This window comes from Tauraco erythrolophus, chromosome 5, assembly GCF_009769465.1.
Source record: "Tauraco erythrolophus isolate bTauEry1 chromosome 5, bTauEry1.pri, whole genome shotgun sequence".
Taxonomy (NCBI): Eukaryota; Metazoa; Chordata; class Aves; order Musophagiformes; family Musophagidae; genus Tauraco; species Tauraco erythrolophus.
The window spans coordinates 39503922-39518767 of NC_141469.1; the positions used below are offsets into that span (position 1 = coordinate 39503922).

The following is a 14846-nucleotide window of genomic DNA, read 5'->3' on the forward strand; positions in this document are numbered from 1 at the left end:
TACTTGTGCTTGGGATTGCCCCGACCCACGTGCAGGACCTTGCACTTTGCCTTGTTGAACTTCATGAGGTTCTCATAGGCCTATCTCTCCAGCCTGTCAAGGTGTCTCTGGATGGCATCCCTTCCCTCCAGCGTGTCCACAACACCACACAGCTTGGTGTCATCTGCAAACTTGCTGAGGGTGCACTTGACTGTGTGAACCCAGCAGTAAATCTAGCATGTGATTTCTCAGTCTGCTGTCTTTTGCACATGCATACATACTGACATACATATGCACACATACAATCTCAGTGTATTGTTTATTGAGAAACCTGGCTTGATAGCTGTTGCTTCTAAGTCCTTGCATTTGTGCTAAGATTCACATTTAATCACAGAAAGAAAGAATTTGGCCATTGATATTTGTAATTAGATTTTTTAAAATAATTTACATATTGTCTCAATCTTGTTCATCTTCCACTTTTTTTAATTATATGAAATGGTGAATGGTGATATTCTAATACCATCATAAAAAGTGTAATGCACCATTACCCATTACCTCCTGCAGTATATGTTTATGAGTATGCTAGTGGTTTACATAGATACATGCATATATCTGTTTTATAAACTAATCATTCATCATGATACAAATCACTACTGCTAACTTAACCACTTTATGCACAATTTTTATATAGGTAAAATGTATTAGTCAATTGAGCAGAAGTATAAATATAGATATTTACTGTTTATACTTATAATGGGATTTTTTTTAAAGGAAGTAGGCTGTTAAATCATGTTACCGTAACAAATGCTGAAGGCTGCTTTTTTCATTCATTGCCATTGAATTTATTGTCAGAGCAGTGCAGTCATATCCCATTTCAAGATTACTTAGGTGACTTGAAAATTAAATCACAGCTCACAGATTCTCTTTTTTCACACACTATTAATAATAGTAAAATTGAGTCTAGTTTTAAGTATACTTTGCAAGATATTGCAGTGCAGTTAGATGCATGAACTATGAAAGATTTAGTAAATATAATGTCATTTTCCATTATTTAATAATGAATTGGGTAAAACAAAGTTTCTGTCAATGTATGTAGAATATTTTCAAAAGGGTTATATTGATACGAATTTTGTTAGACTCAGGCAGTATGGGGTTTTTTAATGTCCTCAACTTACTTTAAGTTCCTAAATCTGAAAGAGATCTCCAGGAGTGATTACTAGCAACTGAAAATGTGAGCTCGTGGTAGATTACGTTTTAGGGAAAGACTATGTCAAAAGCATGCCTGTTTATGTCTAATCAACTAAATTATTCTTGCTTATTCGCTTCATCTCCACTAGATCTCATTTCTGTGCACCGTTTGCAATGTTTCTCCTAAAAGCTGTCTCTGAAAAGGTTGTCTGAAAGATGTCTCCAAAAACCAAGGCATTGTGCAACTTTACTTGCGTTAGGGGCTGGAGTGCATGTTTCTGGAGTGAAGGTCCTGATTTGGTTTTAGCCAAATGAAATCTATTTCTGCTCTGCAGACTGACAAAAGATTCTAGTGTAGACACAGCCTGTATGCATCTGATTTGTTTCTAAATTTTATTCAGGTGTTCAAGCAAACCTCTTCATATAATTTCTTGTGTATATGTTGTCCATAGATATATGCATCTCTGAAGGCCTCCAAAAGAAGATCTGATTTCATAATTTTAAGGCTACAAGGTAGATAGATCCCTTTGAAGGCCTTCAGATGTTTATGAACCATGCGCATGGTAGATATGTTTGGTCCAGGGGTAGCAAACTACAGTCTGATGTGAAACCTTCAAACTGCATACAGTGTAGATATAGCAGTAACGACTTTAATCTATGGATCATCTCCTGTTCCACTGAATTACTTGTTAATGGAGTATAGCATACATGGAAGGCCCTGGATTCTAGTTTTGGAGGGTTTTTTTTTGCTGTGTCCTCTGCTACCCTCTTCACTTGTTCTCTGGACTTTATTTCCAATGTGGAACTCCAAAGGCCAAAAATATGTCTAGGTTTCAGAAAAAGGATTGGTTATTTATACTGATAGTAAAAAATATTAACAAATATTTTTCTTCTATAAAAGATACGAGTTTCAGACAGCCTGGTACTGCTGGTCATTCAGGGATTTTGGGGAGGAGCATTAGATACCTGCTGCAGGATGGTTTTTAATGCCTCTTTTAAAATGTATGGTACTTGTCACTCTGAAACAAAATTCAGAAATTTCTTGATCTCAGATGTTACAGAGCTTGATAGTTGTTTCTTAACAGCTCGCTACTCGTTCTTTTTGCTTATTTTCAGTTTTCTTTTCATAAAGCTGAACATACTATCAAACATTCGATGTCATGACTTCGGAATGGGTTGAAAAGTAAAATCAATAAGTTAAAAATTAAATCAGTTTGTCCACCTTTGTTAAATTAAGTAATGCTTCTGCTCTTTTTTTGATATATATATTGTTTTGTAAAGGAGCTACTTAATGCAACACAGAAAAACTAATTTGAGTGTTATTGCTTCTTCTTTTTCTTCAATTACAAATCAGTTAAGGTAATAAAATAAGCTTCGTTGGAAACATTGACTGAACTGTAATGGCTGAAATTATTTCCTTACATGTTTGGGGTTTTTTTTTGTTATACACAGAAGGAAATGTATATGGCAGATTTAAAGTTTAATTTAATTATTTTTCTTCCTTAGTGATCTTAGTGAAAATCAGATTCAAGCAATACCAAGGAAGGCATTCCGAGGAGCAGTAGACATAAAAAATCTGTAAGTATTTTCCTTCTTGCATATATTCTGATTGTAATGTTTTGTCAATACAGTGTCCTTTTGTTTTATCAGATCTCTTTTTCCTGAGCAACTTTCATAGTGTCTCTGCATAAAGATAATACTTACTATTGTTTTGGCAAAATAATTAACATAAAGCATTCTAAAATTGCACTATATGAAATGGAGTTGAATACAACAAGGCGTTATAACTATTTGCTTATGGTAACGTGATTTAATATTTGAATGTCAGGCTATTTTAAACATTTCATTGTTTCATGTGGAAAAACTCATTTTGCCTTGGGTCTAAGAGTTTGCCTTTTGTTTGCTTGTGTAAAAGAAAGAAAGAAAAATCATGCAGTTATCTAGTTTCATCAGCATCTATTTTTGTACTTGTATGACTACTTTTCTTACACAGTTTTCGTCTGTGGTAAATAAGTCTTTTCTGAAAGACAGATATTCACTTTCCTGAAGATAGTGTCACTGTAGTTCATGGGCAGGTTTTGAATTCTTACGGCTTCTAAATGTGGAAATACATGAGTTTCCAGACAAAGGAAAGCAGTGACTTTTCGACTTTCTGTTTAGAGTGGTAGATCAGTTTAGTGGACTGAAGGAGCTGAACGACCTGAAGGCTGTGATGAACTTGTGTTGTAGGAAATGCAAGGTCATGCACTCAAAAGCTATAACCCCTGCTGCAAGTTGAGGTTACTCATCACTTATAAACAACCGACAAAGACAGAGGGCATATACTAGTGGATTCCTGAAAAACTATGGAGCTGCCAATGTGATGCAGCTGTGAAAAAATATAATTGCTATCTTATGTGGCATTAACAAAAATATGAAAGTATTAGAGCATCGTATGAGGCTTTCATGTAATTTATGTTGAAGTACTTTTTATTAATTGAAGTTATCAGGGTTAAAAGAAAGATTAACTTTCTGATTGTACTACTTTGAAAACAGACTGCTCTGTGATTACGAAGGGGATGCCATGATGTCATATCTCAGGAGGAGAGGATGGGACAGGAAGCCCTTTGTGTTTCTGTCTTCCTGTCCTGGATTCCACTTCATTCTGCTGCCCGCAGAATGCTCACAAATTGGTTAGGAGGACATTTTTTCAAAGATTTAGCAGAATGCCAAGAGTTTGGCCGTCTTGTTATGATATTTAGAAATTTTGAGTGTTTTTCTATTTAACCATGTTGGTGATATGGTTCTTCCCTGCAGTGAAATCCTACCACATCTCAGTGGAAACATTGTTATGCTCAAATCTATTATGTTCGAAACCATGCAAGTGCTTCTCAGAGTAGCTTTGTTACTTTGTTTAGTTGATGTTTTATGAGTTGCTATTCAGAACTGGTCCCATCATTATTCATGGTCTAAAAGAGGCTTGTCCACAAGGAGAAGCCTGCATTTTTCTGCATGATCTTTTATATCTGAAAATTGGTACAGCTACAGAAAGGAACTTTGGTAGTAAAAATAACAACATCATTGAGAATTTTCTAGTGGCAAGAAAATGTAATAAATATATATTGTGAGATAGCTTCAGTCAGAAACTGAATTAGGATGCTAATCTTTAGCTAAGATAGTATTTGTATCTTGATGTGTATTTTGAAGATAAGGATCCTGAATTATGTCTAAAACTTGCATAAAAGCATAGATCTGCACTTTAAAGCCTTTCTCTTTTGGGACGTAATAAAAAAAAAAAAAGTCATAAAGGCCGTAGTATTGCTATGAAGTCCAAATAATATCTGTGGCATATAGTTTATTGTGATAGCATAAATACTACAGATATCTCCTTTATTGGTGGTCCCGGGGGGAAAAAAAAAGAAAAATCTCTACCAAACCCTTAATCTGAAATCTTTATGATCCCATTACAATTGAAAGTACTAAGAAATACATTTCTCTGTATTGTAAATGCTACCTATGTTTCTGTAAGGAAGAGCACCTTAGATTGTGTGAGATATAGATGTGAGTATCAGAATGACGATTTAGTTTAAGGGATGAGTTGGGTGGATTCTAGCACAGCATTTATGTAATTAGATCAGGTTGTTATGCCTTCCCAGAAGCTTAGACAAGAAGGAGATCTGAGCCCTAGCCTTCCATCTAGCCTTTACATTACACTTAGATGAGGTTGATGGCAAGAATTTTACTATTTTTATTTCATTGTTCAAGAAAACTGAGGAGACAGCTCATAAGTGATAGGTATAGAAAGTATCACTTTGCAAACAAAGGAAACTATGAAGTGAACTACCCGAAAGGAGGTTGTAGCGAGGTGGATGTCACTCTCTTTACCCAAGTAACAGGTGATAGGACAAGAGGAAATGGGTTTAGACTGGATATTTGGAAAAATATCTTCTCTGAAAGGCTTGTCAAGCACTGGAACAGGCTGCCCAGCAAAGTCGTTAAGTCACCATCCCTGGAGGTATCTAAAAGACGTGTACATGTGGTGCTTAAGGACATGGTTTAGTGGTAGACTCGGCAGTGTTAGGTTTACGGTTGGACTCAATGATCTTAAAGGTCTTTTCCAACCTAAATGATTGTGTGATTCAATGAAGGAATTTAGCATCTATTGGATGATTAGTCTAAGGTCCAGGACCCAAGTATTTGTATATATTTACAGACAACTGTCATAAACAGAATTCAATATTTGTTCTTATTTTCGGCATTTCTTCTGTAATTGCCCAGTAGTTGAGAATAATGTTAAAAATGTTAACCAAACTTATGAAAGAGAGAGGTGAAGGTATAAAGAGTAAAGAAACCTGTAGTAGAACATATTGTAAATTCAAAATTTTCTTTGTGTAACAACATTAATTACATCGAGTTCCATATAAATTTGAGACTTTTTTTTTAATGCAGTGATTGATAACCATCTCATACAGTAGCTCTAGTAAGCTATTTCAAAAGCAGTTAACACATCTCACAGAACTTGACCTGATTACATATTTTATGTTCCTGAATGGAGACTCACCATTCTCTCACTCTCCCTAAATACTTGTCCATCCAAATCAGAAGGTGGAATATTTTGGAAAACATCTTACTATATGTTTTTCTAGTCTTCACAGAGCAAAAGGAATTAGATGTTAACTCAGATTATCCGAAGGAAATTGATTCTTTAAAGTTGATGCTACCATTATGATTGCTTGATTTCCTGCTAATATGTTAGTTCTAGAGACCTCTTGATGTTTCTCAGAAGAAGCTGTCTAGTTTCCATAAAATGTGGCCATGATATTTACTTTCTGGATCTTCTTAATAACGTTCATGGTATAGGTTCTGTAGAAGATAAAAGCAAAATGGACAAAACATTATAAGAATTGACAACCCAGTCAACCTGCCACACCGTCATAGTAAAAAGAAACAAAAAACCCGAAAAACCATCCGGCCCCACAAACCTACATTATACCTAATTGTAATTTACCATTTTTCAACTCGTTCCTTGCCTCTTGTCTTATAACTGTGAAGAGTCCGACTCTGTCTGTATAGGCAGTTGTAGGCAGCAATAAGATCTTCCCTTTGACCTCTCTTCTTAAGGCTGAACAAATGCAGTTCTTGCAGATTCTTCCCTAATGTCACCTACTTCAGCCCTCCCATCGTGGTGACCTTGGTTGGACTCAGCCCAGTATGTCAGTGTCTGTCTTCTACTGAGGAGGCTGAGACCAGACGCACAACTCAGATGTTGTCTCACAAATGCCAGACAAGAGTGTCCTGGCTTCACTCTCACTAATACAGCCCAATTGCTGGTAATGAGTCGAGTTCTTCAGAAGTGACAAAAACCAAGGGAAGCTTATTTTGTGCAAGTTCCCCAGACTGGAAGCCCAGTAACCAGTGTTCTGGCAATTCAGATGTAGGAACAAAACTAGCTGCTCTGTCTCAAAGTCTTGATTTTCCTGTGCAAGGACAATGACTTGAAGAATAATCCGTTTTTAGTATAGCAGCTGATCTGGGACTTGACAGAAATTAGGGTGCAAATTCTGGAAATACAATTCTGAAAGTTACCCCTAACTTGCTACTTTTTCAGGGAGGAAAATATGCACCAATAATTTCGGTTATTCAGAGAACACAGTGGCACCCACTGATTTTAAAAATAAATAGAAATTATCATATAAATTGGAAATAAAACACAGGTTTTTTAATATACGTGTTAATTATGGTTTCATAACCCTCCCTGGTGATATAGTGCTTACACTGGATGTGAAAGATATTTAAAATTTCCCCAACCTCAGGAGTTTTATTTGTATTTAAGATGGTAAGAAAATGCTTCCTCTGCCCAGATTATAAGTTTGAATGGGTTGTTTCTCAAATCTGATCACTGAATAATAACTGAGCTTAAAAAGCAAACAAGTGTGAAACGCCACTTGAAAGAACAATAATGCTATGCTCAGTTTCTGAGAATTAGATTTTGGCCCCTGCTCTGATGATTTTGATAAAATTTTATTAAAATATTTCCATTTGAAGTATATAAAATTTTCTAAGATTCCAACTTTCTCTTCTGCTGTGTAATCGATATTTGGCAGAGCATGGAAAGGAATACACCAACGTCATGGCAGACTTGTGATGCTAAGTATGTGCAACATCAAATGAAAGAATAATTGCAATAAATAGACACGGAAAACAAGCAGTTCTCTGAAGTTTGTTAAAAACTTAGAATAAATTCTTACATGATTTTGTTACATCTTCCTCAACTAATGCCTCTGAAATTATTGATTCCTCTTGAAATTGAGAAGGGAATTGAGAAACAGGAAACATAACTAAGTTCTGTTGTATACAAGGAGACATTAAAAACAGTGACTGTTTCCAAAAATTGTATTGCAGTGAGAAACATTGTGCACTCTGTTCTTTTCCCAAGGAAAAGTTCTAATGATAGGAAATCCAGCATACAATGTGCTAAACCTGGAAACACTTCCTAAATGTTTTACTGGGGAGGAAGCTACCGTAGGGATCTAGAAAGGCATCTGACTTTTTCTGATGACTTCTTAAACAATATTTACCATCAAGTTGATACACTAGGAGAATGTAATCGTTTCTGAACAAAGGAGAAGAAGATAAAACGACACAGTGCCTCTCTTGCACAGGGCCACAAAGCGTCCTCAAGCCATGAAGAACAGGAGAGCAAAGCAGATAGATTGAAATTGTTATAGCTTTTAACACAGCCTCTCAAATATGTGTAAAGAAGGTTTTCTGTCAGAGAGAGATACAAGTTTTTTCTGTGTGAGAGTAGTAGTTTTCTAATGTATGCAACGTCTTCTGTTATTCATTAAATGCTCTTCTTGTCGGAGAACAGGGTTTATTTTTAGATATTTATTTATCATTATCTGGTAGACAACATATGCTAAAAGGGAAAAAAATACAAGTTAGCAACATGTTTCTACATTGTAAGATGTATCAGTGAAAGCAATAAATAAAAAAACATTTTAAAGCAGACATTTTCTTATTAGTTGAATGCTTTTTATTTAGTTCTCACTAGTTCCCATAGCTGAACTCATAAAAACATTAACATTTTAAATAGCAATAGATTAGTAAGTATATGAAATACCCAGGTAATGCTGCAGATACGGATGCCAAACCAAATTCATTCTCAGAAACAAAGGAAAGATTTTGAGTGTGACAGCTGTTGTTAGGCATTTTATGAGCTTCACAGGAATGGCCCTGCCTAAGGTATCAGCTGCTTTGTGGAAGGGGGAGCAGAAAGGAAAGTACAGGAATAGAGCAACTTTTCCAAAGGGATGGAGATACCCCACATAGAAAAGACCCAATATGGAGATGAGGCAGGAGGGAAGAGGATGAAGGAGAGACTGGGGAGAGGGACAGGATGAGGATGAGCCAGAGCTGCTGATGCATGTCGGATCAGCTTCTGTTCTTAGGGTTTTTTAATAATTTGAAGAGAAGAAAAGAAACTCTCGGGAAGAAAAAGCTTTCTAAAATGGAGTTAAGATTATTGGTAGGCTCAATAACTTAGCAGTGAGAAAAGTTTTGTTATAGTACTGTAGATTTTTATGTGTGGTTTTGAAATTCATTATGCTAAAACCAAATTATAACTTGTAACAAAGTGTGCCTTTTTCCTCTAGTATTCTTAATTGTATCTTAAATTGTACCACTCATGCAACTTGCTGTCAGGAACTGGTCTTACCCCAAAAAATTCTGCCTCCTTCAGTATATCCGTTAGAGGGACATCATAAGTTAATGATATACTGGTTGTGAAATAATATCTAACTTTCTGTTTGGATTATATGTGCAGTGGATATCTTTACCTTAACACAAATATCATAAATTGCTATTCAAGCCAGGCACACAGTCTTCAAAGTCGTGTACCTTTCATAGCTTAAATATATATATATATATATATATCTCATGCCAATTGTTCTTCATGGTGTGTGTCTGGTCGTTTTATATCATGGCCATAACTAATGGAAGATCATCTGTAACATAAAGAAGGTAGTATCTTTCCAAGGCAATAATTTATAAAACTAGGAAGTATTTCTCCTTTCCCATCTGCAAAATTCCCTTCCCCCAAACTGAAACCAACTACTTAGTTCAGTGCAAACAAAGTAATCTTTCTGGTAAGAAGATTTAAATGAAGACAACTCACCCTTCACTAAGATAGTGGTAATGGTGACTCACTAAGGGAAGAAGACCAAAAGTTGCTGCCAGTCTAGCAGAAGAAATCTGCCTTTCAGTTTGTGTAGGACAAGATTTGCTCAAGTGCTTTCTCTACTGTTAAAAGATTTTCCTTTGTGTATAATATGGATGATTTAGAAGAAGCTGTGTCAGCACTGATTTATACATTGACAGCTAAGGATAATAAGATATGGGCAAACATACAGCTCACCCTTTTACAGATTAACCTGCAGACTGCATTAGGCAAATTTGATGGCATTAAAAGATTTTTCCAATTTGTCTGGAAACAATTTCTCTTTTGTATTGTGTCAAGGGTAACATTTCATGCCATTGTGCTAATTTAAATAGCTTTGATAAATTGTTCGAGAGGTTAGAAAATTGTACTGTGTATATATTTTACCTCTTTAAAATAAAAAGGCTATTAACTTAATTGTTAAATGAAATTCATTAGTAAAAATTGAAGGAACCTGAGAAAGTAGGCTTAAATATTCCAACACTGCAGCACTGGTGCTGTAACATTGCACCAAAATGATTAAATATCATATTCAGGAAATGATAGTTTGCATTTAGCTTTCAGTGCATAGAAACACAGACACTGTTACAGTTATGACAGTATTTTATTCCTGTATAGTAGTAATTCAGATGAAAAATATGGATGAAACTAGAAGAACTTTGTAGAAGTTGGTGCATTACATTCAACAGTGGGTGTGATGATTTATTAATAATCTAAAACGTCATAGATTCAGAAGAATCACAGAAAATGCTTTAGTAAAAGCCTCATTAGCCCTGCTAGCTAATACATAATTGAAGACAGAAGGTCAGAGTTCGTTTGTGTTTTGTTCATTCTCTTAGTATTGTTCACACACATTTACTCATATATATTATGTGACACTGACAAGTTACCAGCTTGGAGAAGATCTTCTGGTTGTTTAAAGTGAGGTTGTATCGTCTTTGCTTTGCAAGTTGTGCCTTGAAATGTGTAAGACGTGGCAATATTTATAGGAAAAGCTTCCCTCAGCAGAGAAACTGGGATTTTGTGTTTGCATGGTTGTTAATTTCAGCAGACTTTTTAAATTGAGTCGTAGGTACTGTATCAATGTTTTGAATTGAAAAGATAATAATACTCTTCAGAGAAAAGAATGTAAATTTTTCATAACTTAATACTTAAAGATTAATAATGTATAGGATGGATTGCCGAGTTTTATGCCCAGAATTCAAGTGCTCCCTTACAACATTCTATCTGCATATAATTGCAGAGAGCACAAAGTACGTAGTAAACCACATACTGAAGGTTACAGCAGAAACACTAGTTTCGTTTGGAGCAGAATTAAAGGAGATAAGTAAACAAATATGTAAATGCCTTGGACACTGTTATTTCTACGTATAGAAACACTCTAGAAGGTAATTATTCTGAATCGCCTCCACAGCACTGCACCTCCCACCCGGTCCGGGCGTACGCGCACACAGCGACCCTTGGAAGTGGTGCCTCTTGCCGGTCCCTGCCGCGGCGGGCGGAATTAACATGCAGCTGGGCTGCTCTGATAAATGGATTCTGTTAGGTCACCGAGGGGATGCGTGTGACATTAAGTGATTTACCGTCCTTTACCTTAATGAAATTGTTTCAGCGAGATGACGCTGAGAGCTTTTAATGGATAGCTTTTCTTGATGTAATGAAATTGCATTCCTTTGGCATTTAATATAAGGTGCGGTTATTATTTACTGGAGCTTTCCCAGCGCTGCTGTTTTGCGCAGACGGTTGGGAACAAAAAGGGATTTCTGTGGCAGCATCCAGGCCGGCGCGTGGGGTGACGGCCGCGAGCGCGGGAGCGCGTTTGTGGGAGCGTTTCGGCTGGCGTGGCCCGGCTCTGCCCGCCCTTCGGGAGGCTTGTTTGCACCTGGCGCTGCCAGCGCTCCTCTCCCTTACAAACACCTTCCTAATCTGTTTAACAGGCAACTGGATTACAACCAGATCAGCTGTATTGAAGATGGGGCGTTCAGGGCTCTGCGCGACCTGGAAGTGCTGTAAGTATTCCCGTATCTCTTACTTGTAGCAAGAGCTCAGCGTCTGGGGAGTACTAATGTAAAAGCTTATCTGCGAGCTGCAGCCTGGTGTCAGGATGGTCTAGTGAAAAGATGTCTTAAAATAATCCCCCCGCCATGTGCTGTAAAATGGTAAAAAGATGTAGAGAGGCAGAGATACTCCGTTATTCTCCAAGACAGCCATTAAACACAATTTAGAAAGAAAATAAATTAAAAAAAAAAAAAGCAGATGGCAGATACTGTAAGAAAATAATATATTTCTTTGTAAAGCGGGGGGGCAGTATTAATAAATCCAATTAATTTTGTAAATTAGCCATCACTGTTGAAGTGCCGAACATTTTCAGGATTGCCTTTGTTGTATACTCTGGCATCAATTTGATCTTTCAGACTCTGTTTAAGGAACAATGTACTATATATATTTGACAATCTGGTCGTTTTCAAAGAGGCACTTTTGCATCAAACACTACTGTTGTGTATTAAGATGTTTATCATGTCCCTATTAACTGGGGTTTTTTTAAACATTTTGAATTTTATGTGTACAAATATATATGCATGTAAAAATATCTTTTTTATGTCACTGAAGATTAGTATTGCAATACTCTTTTGCATACTTTTTCTCACTGATTCAAAGTGGCCGTCAGTGAGGTTAAAGGTAAAAAAATTATCATAAGTGACCTCTGACCTGAAAATAGTTACTGTAATGAGCAAAGTGCCTTGCTTCCCAAAGAATTTGAGGCACGGGACACTTTCCTGAAGTAGTTGCTCTGTCAGTCAAAATTTTTTCTGGGCTTTCTACATTAAGAGAAGAAAAAAACTTTGTATATCAGTGAGTTACTTCCTGGTAGTTTGAATCACACCTGGTAAATCACAGCACCTTGAGGGGGAGGAGGGAGGGTTGGGTTTTGTTGGGTTTGGGATGCATTAAAAAAAAAAAAAATAAAGTAAAGAAGCTTCTTTGGCAATAGTCTCTATATGTCCAAAAACCTAAAGAATATGTGAGCTGCTGGTGATAAAGTTTTTTATTATTAAGCAATAGTTGGTCTGTCTTATGAATGAATAGATCTGACAGTGAAATTTGATTTTATTTTTTTTTTTACTGTTGTAATTATAGAATAACAAGCCTATTGTTAACTTACTGGTACAAAGCCATGTAAAATGTACTGTAGGTTCAATATTACATCTAATTATGAAGTTGATGAATTGTTGGTTGTCTGTCAGTAATCCTGATGTTCTGTGAGATTATCTTTGGAACTCCTATATGACAGAATAACTTTTTCAATGATAGCTTAATCTGGTTATTATGTTTTCTAATGCAAGCCTTTCTTTACAAGTGAAAGCATTAAATGTATATTTTAAAAAAATGAACAAATATTTCCTGCAATTTTTAGTGTTCTAAAAAGGTCATCCTTACCAGTTGAAGTCAGTGGTAAAATTTTCACATCGATTTCAATGACAGCAAAAAAGGAAAAAAACTCTGTTAAAATAACAGTGAGATGAAAAAGTAGGTAGTTAGAATTTTGTGAAGGAATATACATAGAATATTAGCATTATTCAAATATACAACTAAATGTTCACTGTCTTGAATTATGTTATGTGATAAGTAATGATGTAAAGATTAAGTTTAAAAAAAAATTGATATTTCAAACAGTACTGAACAGCTTGTATCTAATTCAGCTTCCTTTCCAATATGGCTTAAAGAATGAAAGATATGTAGATCTGACCATACTGTATATGTGCTGAGTAGCAAATAAGACTACTTTTTTTTTTTCGTTTGAAGTTAATTATTCTATCTAAGCACAGAATGTTTTATTACTTCAAACTACAAGTATATGATAAAGCTTTTAAATAATCTTTAAAAAGTTACTTAGGTTGTAGTCCTGTTTAGTGACAGTTTTAAATGTTTACCAAAGTAACAGGTCTTATATATTGGTTAAATAATTGCAGAATCTTAGAGGCTGTTAGTGTTAAAGATAAAAAAATCAACCTGAAATCTGGACAGTTCTGAAAGACAAAAGCAATTATAGGTATAATCGTCTCTGTGAATTTCTGTGAAATTTTATTTTTCCTTTTCCTCTTTTTTTTTTTTTTTAATAAAGTCTACTGTACTGGAGAAACAGTCACTATGGGAAAATACATAGTACTGTCATATTAAAAAAATTACAGTATCCTGGAAGTTAAAAAAAAAAAAGCCTTTCAGTCGTTACAGTCTTTGCAATAGTAGGTAACACGTAGGTGAAAGTATTGAGCCAACTCTTTTTTTAATTTCATCTCTGTAATGAAATCAAATATTTTCATCGTTAGATAGAAATAGATATGAAAATTACTTAACTCCTTATGTATTCTTATGTCTAATCCTGATACTTTTCTGTACCTTTCAAAAAATAAATTCATAGCTCATGTATACAAAATAGCAATGCAAACCTCAGAAATTGAAAATTAAAACATTTGTAGATACATTTTCTTTAAACAACTAACAGCTACTGAAATATGTTCTAATTTCCATTCCCTTAATTTAAAAGACATGATTTTAAAACCTTGTAAGAAGTCATTCAGGAAGAATCATGGGAGCTGTCATTTACCTTGTGGACATTGTAAGAAAATTCTGCCAAAATTTACTGATTGTCATTTATTCATTAAGGCGCCTTTTGCGGATATACCCACATGGCCATTTTTTGTTGTTTCATTTTTGTTCTATTTTGAAAAAGGGCATGATTCTCCCTTTTTCTTCTTCTTTTGATTATTCTCCTCTTTGTTTATGTAGCCCTAAGGGCACACAGGGGAGATCCCTTATGCACAGTGAAGAAAACATTTAGGACATGCAATGAGCAAACCCACAAAGGTAAAATGCAGCACATTGCACCAGTAATTAATTGCTTGGTCAATGTGGAGATGCATAGCCTGATTCTGTTCGGGGTGATGTGAATTTACCTTTCTGTGTTTCAGGATTGGAGAGTACTTAAAAATTTATTCAAAATGAGCACAAATTACACTTTGTGGTTTAAAAAAATAGAAAAAAAGAAAAAAGTAAACCACTTTTTCTTTCAAAAGGAAAAAAAAAGGATTAGTCAGTGGGAATTATTATTTATTAGTGCCATAGTTTTGTGTTTAAAATCCCAGAGCGCATTCTCCATTCTGCTCAAATGAGTAATCTCTAAGTCAAAACTGTAAATTCTATCGCTTGTTTCCTTGTTCAGGAGTCAAGCGTGTTTGCGTTTTATTTGCAGCCTAAAGACAATATTTAACTGCAGGATCGTTCATGAAGTTTCATTATCTTTAAAAGCTATACTTACCAAGTATGATGGAAATCTGCTAACCAACAGTTGTCTGAGATTTGTTCCTAGTTCCTATCTCAAGTTCCAGGCATCTTGTCTAAAATTTAAATTATTAATTTACTAAAGTATTAAGATTCTTGACTCCTTCCGTTGTGTAGCAGAAGTTCCCCTATTGTTCTCACA

General features: G+C 35.4%; 1 protein-coding gene across 8 annotated transcripts in view; it reads left to right on the plus strand.

Annotated features, from left to right (window-relative positions):
- Nucleotides 1-14846, plus strand: part of SLIT2 (slit guidance ligand 2) — a 277792-nt gene that overhangs the window by 160747 nt on the left and 102199 nt on the right. For all 8 annotated transcript variants that reach the window (XM_086612336.1, XM_086612332.1, XM_086612337.1 and 5 more), the window contains exons 5-6: nucleotides 2674-2745; nucleotides 11302-11373. In XM_086612336.1, the coding sequence (XP_086468462.1) occupies nucleotides 2674-2745; nucleotides 11302-11373 (144 nt within the window). The remainder of the gene's footprint in view (nucleotides 1-2673; nucleotides 2746-11301; nucleotides 11374-14846) is intronic.